Below are 17,861 nucleotides of genomic sequence, written 5' to 3' on the forward strand. Positions count from 1 at the left end.
AGACAGAACACAAGTTCAAATCCAGATGAAGCAGATGGGCATGAAGATGATGACGCAGTGCTCGCAGGAGTTAGACCCAGCAAAACATACTTTGTGTTGGAGACATTGACTGGTGAGCATTTCTGAAGTTGTTTTTCTTTTTAATTTGGCCATAAACTGATAAATACAAATGGCTTAGTTATCCTGACTGAATTTATGAAGTTTTCGGTCTTGTTTTAAGACTATGCAAAGGCCCCGTATTTTTTCTGCACGTTTTAACACCAAGTAGCTGGAGGAGAAGTTGGTATATTTCCACAAATAAGAACTTTAAGGAAGACATATGTTTAAAATGTTGTCACATTTATTTGAGAGCAATAGCAGGTCATAACGTGCTTCACCAAAAGTATATTTTCACATGGTAAACTGATGCCAAATCTTGGTGCTTCTTCTGAGAGCCATGACCAGACAGTACCCAGAACCGTCCATCCTCATTTTAGTCACAATTTTCTCAAGATGTCATGAACAAAACCGTGAAACTTTATACAGAAAGCTGTAAACTGGTGTCTTTTATTTTGGGCACTAAATGCTCAAAAAAGAAATTTAAATTGGGTGGATGGTTCTGTGTATGAAACTGATTGGGTCTTCACCTGTAAAAGTTTGTGAATGTGAAAAGATTAAAAAAAAAAAACATCCACTGGTGTGCATGTATAAGCTGCATACCCATGGAAACAAAATATCATATCAACATGGCTGGATTTTCCAAAACATGAGTAAGAACTATTTTAAAAATTATTATTATTTCTCCTAATCAGCCCAGGTCTTTTCCATTTACATTCAGATATTTCAAATAAAGTGTTATTTATATTATTATTTCTTGTAAAAGCAGCATTTGTCCAATCAATGCTTGTTCAAACAAGGTCCCATTCAGGAAAATTGTCATGAGAATATATTTTCTTATTTTCAGGTTTTTGAGACATACTGCCAATAGACACCTTGTGAGATGGTGTTGGGAATTGTAGGCAAAAATAACTGTGTGCCACTTCCATCCTGCTGTGTGTCAAAGATTTGTGACAACTTTCCGAATCCAGATGGCCAAGAGTAGATAGGATTTATTTGGTCTACATCTTGAATATTTTTGTGTTAAGTCTTTGTGTAGATGTTGCTATATATGTTTGTATATGAAATAAACATACACCACAGAACTAAAATCATAGCATTTTTATTGAACTGTATGCTTGATGTCAACCTCTTGTGCGGAAGATGCTTCCTGCAACACCTGTAATTAATATAGAAAAGTAAGGTTCAAAGTTGATAAAATGAGAACAAATATGTAGCTAAAGCACAGGCTTATTTCATTCAATTTTATGGTGCACAAATTATTTTTGATAAGATGAAAACAGGTCTCCTGGAGAGCACAAATTTATTTTTAATTAGCCCTTGCTTCATACATTGCATGATCTTTTAAAGCAGCATGTGTTGAAAACAAAATCTACATATGAAAATGTGGTAACAAAAGAAAGTTTAATTCACTGCTCTAATCCATCCATCCATCCATCCATCCATCCATCCATCCATCATATGCTCATAGGTAAGGGTAGGAACGTAGATCAACTGGTAGAGTGAGAGCTTTGCCTTTCGACTTATCTCCCTCTTTATCACAATGGACCGATACAAAGTCTGCATCACTGCAGACGCTGCACGATTCATCTGTCGATCTCCCGCTCCATTCTTCCCTCACTCGTGAACAAGACCCTGAGATACTTGTACTCCGACACTTGGGGAAGGACCTCATCCCCGACCTGCAGAGGGTACGCCACCCATTTCCAACTGAGGACCATAGTTTTGGATTTGGAGGTGCTGATTCTTATCCCAGCCACTTCACACTGAGCTGCAAATCGCTCCAGTGAGAGCCTGAGATCACAGCTTGATGAAGCCAACAGAACCACATCATCTGCAAAGAGCAGGGATGCGATGCTGCAATGCTTAACCGGACACCCTCTATGCCTCGGCTGTGCCTAGAAATTCTGTCCATAAAAGTTATGAACAAAATCGGTGACAATGGCAGCCTTGACGGAGTCCAACTCTCACCAGAAACAAGTCTGACTTATTGCCGGCAATGTGGGCAAAACTCTGACAGTGATCATACAGGGGGGACAGTGGTCGTACAAGTCCACAAAACACATGTAGACTGAATGGGCGAACTCCCATGCACCCTCGAGGATTCCTGCCAAGGGTGTATAGCTGGTCCACTGTTCCATGGCCAGGACGAAAACCACATTGCTCCTCCTGAATCCGAGACTCGACTTCTTGATGGACCCTCCTCTCCAGTACCCCTGAGTAGACCTTACCAGGGAGGCTGAGGTGTGTGATCCCTCTACAATTGGAACACACCCTCCAGTCACCCTTCTTGAAAAGGGGCACCACCGTCCCAGTCTGCCAATCAAGAGGCACTGTCCCCGATGTCCACGCGATGTTTAAGAAGGCATCAACCAGGACAGCCCCACAAAATCCAGAGCCTTTTGGAACTCTGGGTGAATCTCACATCCCTCATCCAGGGCCCTGCTACCAAGGAGCTTTTTAACCACCTCGGTGACCTCAACCCCAGAGATAGAAGAACCCGCCTCAAAGCACCCAGACTCAGCTTCCTTGTGGGAAGGCGTGTTGTGGAATTGAAGAGGTCTTCGAAGTATTCTCCCCACCGACTCACAACATCCCGAGTTGAGGTCAGCAGTTCGCCGTTCCCACTATACACAGTGTTGACAGTGCACTGCTTCCCCCTCCTGAGACGCCGGACAGTGGAGCAGAATTTCCTCGAAGCCGTCCTGAAGTCGTTCTCCATGGCCTCACCAAACTCCTCCCATGCCTGAGTTTTTTCCTCAGCAACCACCAAAGCTGCATTCCGCTTCGCCAGCCAATACCTATCAGCTACCTCGGGAGTCCCACAGGCCAGAAATGCCAGATAGGACTACTTCAGCTTGACAGCATCCCTCACTGTTGGTGTCCACCAACGTGTTCGTGGGTTGCCGCCACAACAGGCACGACCACCTTATGGCCACAGCTGCAGTTGGCCACTTCAGCAAGGGAGGCGTAGAACATCGACTCAATGTCCCCCGCCTCCTCCTGGACGTGAGCAAAGTTCTTTCAGAGGTGGGGGTTGAAATTCCTTCTAAAAGGAGAATATGCCACGCGTTCCCAGCAGACCCTCACAATACATTTGGGCCTGCCACGTCGGACTGGCATCTTTCCCCACCATCGGAGCCAACTCACCACCAGGTGGTGATCAGTTGACAGCTCTGCCCCTCTCTTCACATGAGTGTCCAAGACATGCAGTCGCAATTCCGATGACACGACCACAAAGTCGATCATCTTACTGCGACCTTGGGTGTCCTGGTGCCAAGTGGACATGTGAACACACTTATCCCTGAACATTGTGTTTGTTATGGACAATCTGTGATGAGGACAGAAGTCCAGTAACAAAACACCACTCGAGTTCTGATCAAGGAGGCTGGTCTTCCCAATCATGCCCTTCCAGGTCTCACTGTCATTGCCCACGTGAGCATTGAACTCCCCCAGCAGAATGATGGAGTCGCCAAAGGGGGCGCTCTACAGCAATCCCTCTCAGGACTCCAAAAAGGATGGGTACTCTGCACTGCTGTTTGGTGCATAAGCAGAAACAACAGTCAGGACTAATCCCTTCACCTGCAGGTGGAGGGAGGCTACCTTCTCATCACCGGGGTAAACCCCAACATACAGGCCCGAGCCAGGGAGGAATGAGTGTATGTATATATGTGAGCGAAGACCCGAGTCCATAAACACAAGTCACCAAGGAAGAAAAAACCCTGGAAGGAGATGTTCAACCATGAATGGCAAAATCGATCAAAGTTCGGGTATTTGTAATTACACTTATATTTTTTCGGTAAAAACATAGAACAAGATGTATATTTTATGGTAGAGTTGAACATATATTTTCATTTCATTTTAGCCTATAATTTTTTGCACCTTTTTCTAAGGTTTGTCTTGTTCTAGCTTTTAAAGTACACTGTTCTTCTGAAAAATGTGTTGAATGACTCATTTGCCTCAGGCTTTCAAGGAAAAATGAGCAAAATCCAGCATTACAATGAGCTGGCATTTTGGGTAACACATAGAAAAAACAGGTAATTTCTCGCTGGTACAATAGGTATAAACTAATGTAAACACTCGACCCCGCTAACTGCAAAAAAACGTCACTTCCTGGTTCTTCAACTCAAACCAGTTGACAGAATTTTCGTGATATACACAAACAAATGTGGAGTTTAAGGGTTACTGTGATGGGGGCGGAGCCAAAAGTTGACCGGGATTGGTCCGTGGGAATGCATAAAGGGGCGGGAATCTTCCTTCTTACTCCAGAATTTGCTTTCCGGGGTTAGAAGTAACAACTGACTTTCTTCTTCTCATCACTTTTTCTTTTCAGGTGAGGTAGTTGTGTAAAACAGTCCAAAACTGTTATTCTTGAATGATATGTGTGTGTACTGTATTGATGAATGGCCAATGTACACACGAGGAGCCGACTGATCTCAGCAACAGTGCTCATATGGATAAGGCGAGCGTGTGGGTTGTGACGTGAGGCAGTAACATGACTTTTTGTTCCGTGTTATTTAAGTTTGTAGTACAGTATAACGTTGATTGCTTACCAGTAGTTAATGACTGTAAATATTTATAATAAAAGCAACTTCCCAGTTAAAAGCAGAGGAATCCAATGTAGAATTAAAATGTCTTTGAAAGAGAGAACTTTCAATTTGTGACAACATGGCTTTGGTCACTGACATGAGTCCTTCTTTTAAGCCCTTGATTGTTTATCAGCAAGAGTGGATATGTCCGTATGCGGGTGTAATTGAATGGAAAGCGCAATTGTTATAGATGGGAAGTTGATTGTAAGAAGAAGATAATGACTGTAATGTGATGTGTATGAAATTGTACAAAAGTACTTGTAATAAAGAATATGCTTTCTGGGGAACAAGTAACAAAAGGCTGTCTCCTTCTCATTGCTTCTGCTTTTCAGGGTTCCAAGAGGAGATGAAGTAGAGGTCAATTCAAAGCAACAACAACAAAAAAAGCAGTTTAAAAAAAAAAAGCACCCAGAGATGCATGCTTGCATCATATCAAGTGACTAGGAACATTGTAAGGGCCAAAAAGCCATATATTGAAGGGTAATTTGTTAAAAAATGCCTCAGTGATGTCGCTTAAATATTGGTGTCCTGAAAATAAAAATCTTAAACAAATGGTATCAGACCTTCATCTGTCCCACCACACTGTTGAACAGAGAATATTGGACTTTAGCATGGCTACTGATTCATAGTTGTACTCGGACCTCCAATCATGTGAGTATTTTAGTGTTGCATTCAATGAGAATTGTGCCATACAAGACAAGACTTGGTTGAACAGGTAATTTGTCTGTGTGTGTGTGAGCGCACACAATTTTTATTGTTTAAAATTACTAGCGTATGGTATTGGTACACTGAGGAGTAGATTTTTCTCATCACGTGTGTATGTGACATTTACAATAAATTTGGCTGAGCAAAGGTATGTATGTGAGGAGGGAATGATAATGTGTATGAAATGGCTCTTTGACAAAACGGTAAAAAATGAAGCTCTTCATCTCCGATTGGTTGACCACCCCCAGTGTATATAATGAATGGTGGGTCTTGTTGGTTTTATATTTTTGTTTTGTGAATCTACTCCACCTACTGGTAATTTAATTGACATGTAACAAAAAATATCCTGGAAACGCGGATTAATCTGGGTAGTAACATTGGACTGCTCTTATATTGAACACTACTGTACAGCACGTGAAAGCAAGATGCATTGCTGAGCTTCATTTTTAAATCGTATTGAGGAATTTCCAGACATTGGAACAGCCTTTTATTAGATTTTAGCACTTTTATTTTTAGTATAATAACCAGACCTGCATGGGTATTTTGCTCTCAAAGAATTCCACTATTGAAGAAAGACTTTTAACTCAAATATTTAATTCTCAAGACTTAGGATGTGCTGCACAAGTGATCTTTATGATTTCGTGCTGTGCATGGATTCCCAGCAGGAAAAATTGTATAGAAAATATATGGATCTCCACTGGTGGACTGCCTAGTTATATACAGTATTTTGTTGCTTTTCTGCGAATCTATGATATATCAATATTTTTGTATCTGGCCATTTGTTGTTGTTGCTCTGTGTTAGATCAAAGGTTCATTGTGTGTTAGGAAATAGGAATGAGTAGAATATTGTTTTATACTGAATCAAAAGCATGATGCAATATGTACGTGGCAAAGAATTACTGGTGGTAAGCAGAGATTCACTGGGATATTCCCTCCATCCATCCATTTTCTTAACCGCTTATCCTCACAAGGGTCGCGGGGAGTCCTGGAGCCTATCCCAGCTGTCAACGGGCAGGTGGCGGGGGATTCGGTTGCCAGCCAATCACAGGGGACATCAAGACAAACAGACACACAATCAAACCTAGGGGCAATTTAGAGTGTCCAATTAATGTTGCATGTTTTTGGGATGTGGGAGGAAACCGGAGTGCCTGGAGAAAACCCACGCAGGCATGGGGAGAACATGCAAACTTTAGACAGGCAGGTATGGGATTGAACCCGGGACCTCAGAACTGTGAGGCCGATGCTTTCCAGCTGATCCACCGTGCCACCCACTGGAATATTAGTATTCTATAAAAATAATAAAAACATCTATAAAACAAATGAAGTATTCTCTAAAAGGCATTATTGCTAAATATAATTATTTGACCATTACCTATTCATAACTTATGAATTATGACTAACGCAACCCTTATTTCTTGTTGGATAATTTTCTCAGACACTATAGTTTGATTTTTCCAAACACAATATGCTCATATAGAGATACATCGAGGAGAAGATAGTCCTTCTGAGACATATCTAAGAAATACAGAAGATCTTGTGTGATCTCTGGGTTAAATCCTTCCTGGACGAGCTTCCACTTCTGTTGCTTAAAAGTCTCAGTCACATCCAGAGAAGGCTGAAAACACAAGCAGAGCAGGTAAAAATCTGAAATAATATAAATTGGGTGGACAATATGCCATACCTGTATTCTGATAAACCATGGCCAAGCATATGGAGGAAGAGATTCAACCAAGTGGTAGTAGAGTTTTGCACCATTCAATGTGTGATCCTGTCTTAAAACAATTGTAGCCATGCCTGCTCGACCTTCATATCCTGCAATTGATGTCCAAATCAAGACAAAAACTGTCATTCTGCAAAGAGTTAAATAACTTCAAAATAAACCTTAATCGTACCACTAAGGAGTCACACAATAATTTAGGGCAGGGTTCATGAGATTGGTAGGTACTGTCAGTGGATGAATTGAGTGTATGGAGAGTTCCAACACTTCCCACCCCCAAAATATATGACATGGAAAAAATAATTAACAAGATTCTGCTCTATTAACCAAACATGTATTACATGCAGTGTAGCAACAAACTAAAATGTTACATACCTGGTACACTCACTCCATAAACATTGGCCTCTTGAATAAAATCAAGAAGACATAAAACCTCTGAAACTTCCATGGTGGATACATTTTCTCCTTTCCACCTGTATAAGACAGATCTTGAGATGTAATTTTTTCTTCTTTTTTAAGTCTCTGAGAGCACACACTTGCATTGCATTGACTCGCACATTTCTTATTCATGAATAACTGAAGATAATGATGTTGATGTTCTGAGTTTACGTGAAATAATTTCCCACTGAGGGATTATTAAAATAAATGCTGAAATTAAATCAATTAATGGCATGCATAACCATTTTAAACATAAAAAGTATATACGCAAACGTCTATCTTAACTGAGGCCATTAGAACTGCCACTACTTTAAAAAAAATACATATATATATATATATATTTTTTATATATTATATATTTATATGATATGATATATTTTTTATATTAGTTTTTTTTAATATTATTTGGTCTGGAGCGCTAGCAGGCACATGAGAACAAAACCTTTCAAAGTTGAACGTAGAACTAATATTCTTTATGTATATATAAAACAGAAACCTGCCAACACACTTCCTATTTTTATTTTTTTCTTCGCCTGCTTCAACCAAGGCTTCCTTTGTGCTCCCAAGGTCTGGGGAAGATCACGCCATCGGCAGATGTAAGTCATACAATGCAAAGCATTTTAAAGGGAACAACCAGTGCCTAAAAAATTTGGGGAAACTACTACCTTCACAAAAATTTGCAACGCTATTTCTCTTGCGCATACTAGATGCATTAATCGGCAATTCATATTTTCACAAACCCAGCAGCCAAACACACGCATCCTTTTTTCTTCATTTTTTCATTTCTTTTTGTACACCTGATTTTCTCTCTTTTATCATTAGTTTTTCCTTTTATTGGTAGTTTGTAATCATAGATGTGTTTGATGTAGATTAAATTAAATTCCATCTAAAATTTAATTGCCTGTCATGATGTGTGTCTAGGTCTATTGATTACTGCCTCTGTATGTTGAGAATGCTCATATTTCACGTGGAGCAACCTTCATATGACATTTGAGACTGATTAAGAAAAAGATTTCTCGTCATTTTCCCAAAATTTGATCCCAAAATGTGATGTGGTGCCCTTTCACAAATGGTGATCCTAATGTGGAACAGGAGTGTTCAACCCCACCGAATTTATTTACCCAATAAATTACGTTTTCATCAAACCTATATACACCACATGAGAGAGGGAGAGAGTCGTTGTTAAATCGGACATGCGCCACCTTGATTGCTCTGCGAACCCCAATAGAAGACTTTGTGCAGACATCACTTTCTTGAGTCGGTTGATTAGGGAATTTGAGTCCAAAATCAATGTAGTAATCACTGTGGTCATGAAGTCCTTTGAACGCCTTGTGCTAACGCCAAGATCATTACCGGTCTCCAGCTGGACCCAGTGCAGTTTGCCTATCGAGCTAACAGGTCTGTGGATGATGCCGTCAACATGGGTCTGCACTTCATCCTTGAACATCTCGCCAACGAGGTTACCGATGCGAGGATCCTGTTCCTGCACTTCAGCTCTGCGTTTAACACCATCATCCCTGAACTCCTCTCCTCCAAACTTCTCCATCTTAGCGTCTCCCCTGCCATCTCCCGGTAGATCTACAACATCCTGACGGGCAGGACACAGCAGTTTAGGCTCGGGGACAACACCTCATTCACGTGCACTATCAGCAACCCCAAGGTTGTGTCCTCTCCCCTCTGCGGTTCTCGCTCTACACAAACAACTTCACCTCGTTGCATCTGACTGTCAAACTCCTGAAATTCGCAGATGACACCACAGTCCGGGCTACAGAAACTAGCTCTAGGGACATGGAATGTGACCTCTTTGGCAGGGAAGGAACCCAAGTTGGTGCTTGAAGTTGAAAAATTCCGACTACACCGCTTGGGCCCTGGCACCACACCTCTTGAGAAGGGTTGGACTCTGTTCCACTCTGGAGTTTCCCCACAGTGAGAGACGCCGAGCAAGTGTGAGTATACTCATTGCCCCCCAGCTCAGGGCCTAAACATTGGGGTTTACCCCGTTGGATGAAAGGGTAGCCTCCCTCCTCCTTCAAGTAGGGGGACGGGTCCTGACTGTTGTTTGTGCTTGTGCACCAAACAGCAGTTCACACCTAAGGGCAATTTAGAGTGTCCAATTAATGTTGCATGTTTTTAGGGATGTGGGAGGAAACTAGTGTGTGTGTTTCTTTCGGCTTGTCCCTTTCGGGGTCACCACAGCGTGTCATCTCAGATGAACGCATATATATGTTGGGCACAATTTTTACACCGGATGCCCTTCCTGACGCAACCCTTCTCAGGGAGTGGAGGCCCCAATGGGATACGAACCCACAATCCCTGGTTTACCAAACCAGTGCTCTAACCACTGAGCTACGGGGCCTTTGGGAGGAAACTAGAGTGCCCGGAGAAAACCCACGCAGGCACGGGGAGAACTTGCAAACTTCACACAGGCGGGTCCTCAGAACTGTGAGGTCAACGCTTTAACAGAGGATCCACCGTGCCGCCCTTGAAAGAAGTCACTTGTCAAAAAATTTTTATGCGAAAAATAATGGGACAACAGTACTGCACAGGAGTCACCAACATGTGATGCCCACACCACAGGCACCAGGTTGCCACCAAGGATCACATGACTAGCTAATGGGCCTGTTTTAAAAGTGCTGTAGCCCAATTGTGATGGGACATTGTATTTTTTTTGGAATGCCGAAGAATAGATCATTTTCAAATAAAGACTTTCAGAGATTGTTTAAAAATTGCATGTTTCTACCTTAACCCTCTATGTTAATGTCTTCCCATAGATGAATAGAATTCATTATTAACAATAACATTAATTAAACAAGTTTGTTTTTTCTGAAGTGTGCATGAAACTGGTTGCCATGCATGTTTATCAGGATCAGTTAAATCTGTCACTAGCCCCTTTGCCCTGCACAATAGATACTGTCTTCTCTGCATGTTATGGACAAGATGTCACTCCACACAGGTGAAGCGGCTCTTAGCTCTCCAGTTTGGTGCTTTCTCTTTTTCATTATTTTGGCACTATTGGTGGATTTTTGTAAAACCATGTTGCTTTGATTATAGCCCTGTGGCAGTCACGCCTGTGATCATGGAGGGCTTTGAGAGGCTATTTGCATGTCACATAACACCTCTTTAACTCGACCCCGACCAATTTGTCGACAGAAGAAACCAGTCCACCGAGGATGCTTATCAGCCCATCCAAGCAACTCAGTCAACTACTTTGCTGATTTTTGATTTGCCAGCTCTCGCTATCACAGTAAAGCCACTAAAATTGTTCAGGACTCTTCCCATCCTGGTCACCACCTGTTAACCTGCTGCCATCTGGCAGGCGTTATAAGTCCAACAAAACACAGACAAGCTGGTAAAAAGACAGCCTTTTCAATAGAGCCATCAACACCTTGAATTTAAGATCACTAAATGTTAACAGTACTGTTATCTAAAATTATGCAACTGCACTCTTTTGTTTTGCTTTTCTTAATTCTCTGAGCAACAGTGGAGTACAATTACCAATGCCTGGGCATGGGGAATAAGACTAAAAAAATACACTTTATTTACTGTACGTATTTATTTATTTTAAAAAGTTCTTTTAGCAATAACTGTGCCTTGTTTGTAAATATGTTTTTTTCTGTTACTTTATCTCATATTTAAGATATTCATTTTATTTTATTGGTTCAAGCACCTTGTGGATATACAATGAAGAAAATAAGTATTTGAACACCCTGCTATATTGCAAGTTGTCCCACTTAGAAATCCTGGAGGGGTCTGAAATTTTCACCGTTGTTGCATGTCCACTGTGAGAGGGATAATCTAAAAAGAAAAATCCAGAAATCACAATTTATGATTTTTTTTAACAATTTATTTGTGTGATCCAGCTGCAAATGAGTATTTGAATGTGTCTATCAGCTAGAATTCTGACCGTCAAAGACCTGTTAGTCCGCCTTTAAAAGTCCATCTCCACTCCATGTATTATCTTGAATCAGATGCACCTGTTTGAGGTCGTTAGCTGCATAAAGACACCTGTCCAACCCATACAATCAGTAAGACTCAAACTTGTAACATGGCCAAGACCAAAGAGCAGTCCAAAGACACCAGAGACAAAATTGTACAACTCCAGACGGCTGGAAAGGGCTACAGAGAAATTACCAAGCAGCTTGGTGAAAAAAGGTCCACTGTTGGAGCAATAATTACAATATGGAAGAAGCTAAACATGTCTCAATCGGAGAGATATCACCTCATGTGGTCTCAATGATCCTTAGAAAGGTGAGGATGCAGCCCAGGACTACCCGACAGGACTTGGTCAATGACCTGAAAAGGGATGGGACCCCCTTTTCCAAGGTTGGTAATACACAAAGACGTCATGATTTGAAATCTTGCATGGCACGGAAGGTTCCCCTGCTTAAACCAGCACATGTCAAGGCCGGTCTTAAGTTTGCCAATGACCATTTGTATGATATAGAGGTGTCATGAGATAAAGTTTTGTGGTCAGATGAGACCAAAATTGAACTTTTTGGTCATAATTCCACAAACTGTGTTTGGAGGAAGATGAATGATAAATTCCATCCCAAGAACACCATCCTTACTTTGAAGCATGGGGGTGGTAACATCATGCTGTGGGGGTGTTTTTCTGCACACTATCGGGGCGACTGCACTGTATTAAGGAGAGGATGACCGCTGCCATGTTTTGTGAGATTGTGGGGACCAACCTCTTTCCCTCGGTCAGAGCATTGAAGATGGGTCGTGGCTGGGTCTTTCAACATGACAATGACCCAAAGCACACAGCCAGGAAAACCAAGGAGTTGCTCCGTAAGAAGCATATCAAGGTTTTGGCAGCCCAGAAACATGTCTGATCTGGAGAAGATCTGTGTGCCAAAATCCCTTCCGCCGTGTGTGCAAACTTGGTGAACAACTACAGGAAATGTTTAACCTCTGTAATTACAAACAAAGGCTACTGCAGCAAATATTAACATTGGTTTTGTCTTTATGCAGCAACGACCTGACACAGGTGCACTGATTCAGGTTAATACATGAAGTGGAATTGGACTTTTAAGGGCGGACTAACAAGTCTTTGAGGGTCAGAATTTTAGCCTATAGACAGGTGTTCAAATACTTCTTTGCAGCTGTAGCACACAAATAAATCGTTGAAAAAATTAGACATTGTGATTGAAACAAGTCCATCCATCCATTTTCTATGCCGCTCATCTCTCTCACAGTGGACATGTACCCACGATGAAAATTTCAGACGCCTCCATGAATTCTAAGTGGGAGAACTTGCAATACAGCAGGGTGTTCAAATACTTATTTTCTTCACTGTAATGACAATAAAGGATTTGGATTTAATTGATTGATTTTGATCAGAAGTAGGGCTCAGTTTTAAAATTGATTGGTGACCCCTGGGTTAGCACATCCGCCTAATTTTTTTTAGGTTGCTTTGGGGCTTTGGCCTTTGTGAAGTTCACATGTTAATTTGTTAAATTCATTGAAACACTTTAAGATTGTACACCAGCGTGAATGTGAGTCTGAATGATTCTTTATCTGCATGTGTCATGCGATTGGCTGACACCCAGTCGAGGGTAAGTGGAATAGAAAATGGATGGATGGCTAGATGAAAAATAAATGATGTGAAAAATGTGTTCTGACAGAAGCAATGTTGACTGGTACCTGAAAGTGTCTCCAATACGGTCATGGAAGTAAAGAAATTCTCTGTGGTCTTGGAGCAGTAGGTCTCCAGTGTTAAAATACACATCACCAACCACAAACACATCCTTGATCAACTTCTTCTCAGACTGCACCTGATTTCCAGCGTAACCCAAAAACTGATTCATTCCTGTCACTGGAGCTACCAGGATACCAGCTTCACCTGCTCAAAAAAAGTGTGAGAAATGTATAAGTAAGAGGGATATGTTACTTATAAAATGGCTTTCGACTTGAGAATTTGTGATAATGTTGTGCAGATCATCGAATTACCCATCTCTGCTTGTACACATCTTCCAGACTGTGTTCTGAATGGTTCATATGTTTGCGTGTCATATTTCAGGAGTTGAAATGGTGCTGAAAGCTGCAGAAACAGAAATATTGTAGCACCAACCATCCAACTGATCACAACCTCTGTCTGTAACATTACGGCATGATGATTGGAGATTGCAATGATTTAACAAAGACTTCCAAATGATTTGTGCATTTCCAATAGAACATTTATGTGGTTAAATAATTAATGAGTTATTAATTTAACATAATATATTGTTGTATTGTTACAACGTGGTAAATGAAAACTGGCCATGAAGAGTAGGAATAAGTACAAAAATATCAAAATTGATCATGGAATATTTTCTTCAACTTGATTATTCCTTCAAATTAATGAGCTACACTAATAAAATAAAAATAATAAATGTATATTGTTTTAAAATTCCTGACCTTGTTAAAATAGCTTGCTCTTCCAATAGGTCCGACCTCATCAGTGTAGTTGAGGAAGCCAATGCTGGCCTCAGTTAAACCATAACCTTCTCTGATCTTGATCATATTAAAGCGTTTGGCAAACGCTTTCCACACATCTGTCCGAAGCCCGCTTCCTGCTGCTAGCCAAACACAGTGACAATTCTCTTCTGGAACCTACATGAAGAGGAATATTCCAATTAAAATTCAAATATTCAGCAAACGTTTTTAAACATTTAGGAGAACGTGCTTGGCATGTTTCACGAAATTTTCCTCAGAATCAGAATCAGCTTTAATTGCCAAGTATGTAACAACACACAAGGAATTTGTCTCAGACATTCATGTTGAGAATGGAGAAGAAGAAACAAACGAGAACAAAGAACAATAAACAATCAATAGGGAACTATTTCTTAGAAGAGTCACAGTTGTGCAGAGATGCAGAGTCTTTAGAGCAGTTTGAGGGCGTCAACTTCCCAACATTTTGTTAAGCTTATGCAGAGTGCACTTACCTTTTCGCGGTTCACCGTTATGTTCACTAATCCAATGACAATTGTGTAAAGGTTGCAGTTTAAAGTGACAAGCCGTGCAATAGTCAACAGTCTATATAACTAATACTGTTTGAACCAGCAGGGTGTGAGGGTGTGTTCCGACAACATCGCAAGGCAAAAAATGTTTGTTTCGCTGAGCAAGAATTTAATGACTTAATTGCAAGAGGGGGAAAAAAGTTTGAATGCCTGCTAGTTTTGATTTACATTGATCGGTAGCGCCTACCCAACGGAAGGAGCTGGAAGAGCTAGTGGCCAGGATGTGGAGGGTCCGAAAAGATACCGCCTGCTCTGCTCCAAGTCCAAGTGGCATGCAAGACTTCAAGGGTGGGTAGGGTGGTCCCAACAATCCGTTCAGCAGTTTTGATTGTCCGTTGCAGTCGGAGTTTCTCCTTTTTTGTGGCAGCCCTGTGATGGAGTTACACAGTACTGATTTGATGACCCTTGTGTAGCTCTGTCTCAGCAGCTCTTGTGACAGGCCATGCTTCCTCAAAAGTTACAGGAAGTACATCCTTTGCTGGGCTTTTTTGAAGATGGAGTTAATGCTCGTCTCCCACTTCAAGTCCTGTAAGACTATAATTCCCCCAAAAGTTGAAGGTCTCAACATTTGACACAAGACAGTTGGACAGCGTGATAGGCAGGTGTGGTGAAGGATGCCTCCTGCAGTTCAAATCATTCCTACAGACTTTGGAGTGTTCATCGCCAGGTTATGTTGACCACAACAAAGCTTCAGTCTCGCCACTTCCTGTCGATACACAGACTCGCCATATTTGATGAGGCTGATAACTGCCGTATCATCTGCAAACGTGAGGAGTTTGACAGATGGGTGTCTTGATGTGAGTCGTTTGTGTAGAGCAAGAAGAGCAGAGGGGATAGGATACAACCTTGGTGTATCCAGATGCTGAGAGAGAACGTGGATGAGGTGGTGTCCTCCAGCCTCACCTGCTGTGTTCTGCCCGTCAGGAAGTAGTAGATCCACTGGCAGATGGCAGTTGAGACGCTGAGCTGAATAAACTTGGAAGAGAGGAGTTCAGGGATGATGGTGTTAAACGCAGAGCTGATGTCCACCAACAGGATGCTTTCACAGGTTGCCTCACTGTCAAGATGGTCAAGGATGAAGTGCAGATCCATGTTGACGGCATCATCTGCAGACCTGTTAGCTCAATGGACAAAATGCAGTGGGTCCAGCTGGGGAGCTGTGACGCTCTTGAGCTGGTCCAGTACAAGGCGTACAAAGGACTTCATGACCACAGATGTCAAGGCAACAGGCCTGTAGTCATTAAGACCTGAGACTGCTACTTCTTTTTGGGACCAGTATGATAGTAGAGCATTTGAAGAAGGTAGGTTCTTCACACATTTTGAGAGTGTTGAAAATCTTTTTGAAGACAAGAGCAAGTTGGTCTGCCTTACTTTGAGGCAGGATAGAGATACAATACATTGTTAATATATTGGTATTTCCAATACTAAATGACAGCATGCACGGGTGCAGCGGTCTTAGTTCTCCAGTTTGATGCTTTTTCTTTTTCATTACAGTGCAGCTGTTTATGGATTATTTGAAAGTCACATTAACCTTTAGCATCCAGGATCTGATTGATCTGAGACTGAAGTATAATGTATCAATCAAACGAATATCAAAAGCAAAACAATATTCCGGAGGACGTTGCGAGACTACCGGGATCTTTGTGGCTCGTCAGTGTACCCAGCAAGCGACGGAGAAGGCGGAGGGAGCGAAAGCAAAAGTGAGGATGTCGGTCAGGCCTGGCTGCTAAGCTCAGGAAGTAACCTCACAGACCACCGTGACCAAGCATCTTTCTGACCAATGCAAGATCCATTATCCACAAAATGGATGAACTGGAATTACAACTCGCTATGAGTAGTTTTGTCCAGAAATGCAGTGTTATTTTCATCACAGAGACGTGGCTACATCCGCGAATCCCTGATGCTGCAGTTTTGCTAGCGGAGTGTACGCTACATTTGCAGGACAGAGCCAAAGGCTCCGGTAAGAGCAGAGGAGGGGAACTTGTGTTTATGTGCACAACGACTGGTGTTTTAACAGCAGGATCGGCACCCAATGCTCTCATGCTTTAAAGGTTCTTGCAGTCTCGTGCAGACCCTTTTATCTACTGAGGGAGGTAACGTTAGTCCTCATGGTAGCTGTCTACATCCTGCCGGATGCTAATGTTAGCACAACACTTAGCCGTTTGAACCCGGCTGTAAACAAATGGCAGCTCGCCCACCCCAATGGAGTATTTATTGTTGCTGGTGACTTCAAATTATATGCGTTTAAAGTCTGTTCTACCAAAATTCATCCAGTATGTTAAGTGTCCCACCAGAGGAGGCAACACCCTGGACCATTGTTTACTCCAACATTAAACATGCATATAGGACCACTGCCCTCCCCCATCTTCCTGGATCTGATCATCTTTGCATTTCCCTTACCCCCACATACGCCCCCCTATAAAAACAAATAAGGCTGCAAATAAAGACAATTACAACATGGTCTGAGAATGCACTTTCTCAGCATCAAGACTGTTCATCAAGTACTGTTTGGGAATTATTTGAACACCAGAACCTCCAGGAACACACAGATACTTTTCTCTTCCATATCAAAAACTGTATAGACACTGTGACTGTCAACAGACATATCTGGGATTTCCCCAAACAACAACCATGGATGACAGAAAACGAAGGCACTCCAGAGGGGTTGTAACACCGCCTTCTTGTGAGGGGACAAGGTACAATACAGCGCTGCAAGAGTTGACTTAAAGAGAGGTGTCAAAAGGAATGTTGAGGAGTGCTTCACAGAAGATAACTAAAAAAATACGTGGGAGGGATTACAACACATAAACTCCAACAAAAATAACCAGCTATGTGACGGAAACACAGACACCTTGCTGGTAGAGCAACTAATCCATTTCTTTGCCTGCTTTGAGACTGACAGATCAGATTATTTCTCATCACAACCACCTCCCATCAGCGGCACAATGATTCTTCAGGAACATGAAGTGAGATTTGTGCTCAGGACTGTAAACACCAGGATGGCTGCTGGCCCAGATAGAGTGCTGTGGAAGGTACTGAAAGCCTGTGCTGATCAGCTAACCAGTGTTTTTACAAAAATCTTCAACAGCTGCCTGCAACAATCAACCATCCCCTCTTGCCTGAAATCTGCAACATCATCCCTGTCCCAAAAAATCAGTCATTAACAGTCTAAATGATTACAGGCATGTTGCACTCATACCTGTGATTATGAAGTGCTTTGAAAAACTAGTTGCATGCCACATAAGTGGTTCACACCCTCCCTCACTCGACCCCTACCAGTTTGCCTATAGAGGACACCAGTCCACCGAGAAAGCT

The 17,861-nt window shown here is 41.9% G+C and overlaps 1 protein-coding gene across 2 annotated transcripts in view; it reads right to left on the bottom strand.

Annotated features, from left to right (window-relative positions):
- Nucleotides 1–1,182: 1,182 nt before the first annotated feature.
- Nucleotides 1,183–17,861, bottom strand: part of LOC133490846 (long-chain fatty acid transport protein 6) — a 44,346-nt gene continuing 27,667 nt past the window's right edge. Inside the window, exons 5-10 of one of the 2 annotated variants that reach the window (XM_061801412.1) lie at nt 13,945–14,139; nt 13,498–13,588; nt 13,192–13,390; nt 7,483–7,580; nt 7,072–7,202; nt 1,183–7,005 (exon numbers count right to left, since the gene is read on the bottom strand). In XM_061801412.1, coding sequence (XP_061657396.1) covers nt 6,829–7,005; nt 7,072–7,202; nt 7,483–7,580; nt 13,192–13,390; nt 13,498–13,588; nt 13,945–14,139 — 891 coding nt within the window. In that variant the 3' untranslated portion in view covers nt 1,183–6,828. Of the gene's footprint in view, nt 7,006–7,071; nt 7,203–7,482; nt 7,581–9,944; nt 11,341–13,191; nt 13,391–13,497; nt 13,589–13,944; nt 14,140–17,861 lie in introns of those variants that run through there. The other variant, XM_061801413.1, reaches the window with a different exon arrangement.

This window comes from Syngnathoides biaculeatus, chromosome 17 (genome assembly GCF_019802595.1).
Source record: "Syngnathoides biaculeatus isolate LvHL_M chromosome 17, ASM1980259v1, whole genome shotgun sequence".
NCBI classification, from domain to species: domain Eukaryota; kingdom Metazoa; phylum Chordata; class Actinopteri; order Syngnathiformes; family Syngnathidae; genus Syngnathoides; species Syngnathoides biaculeatus.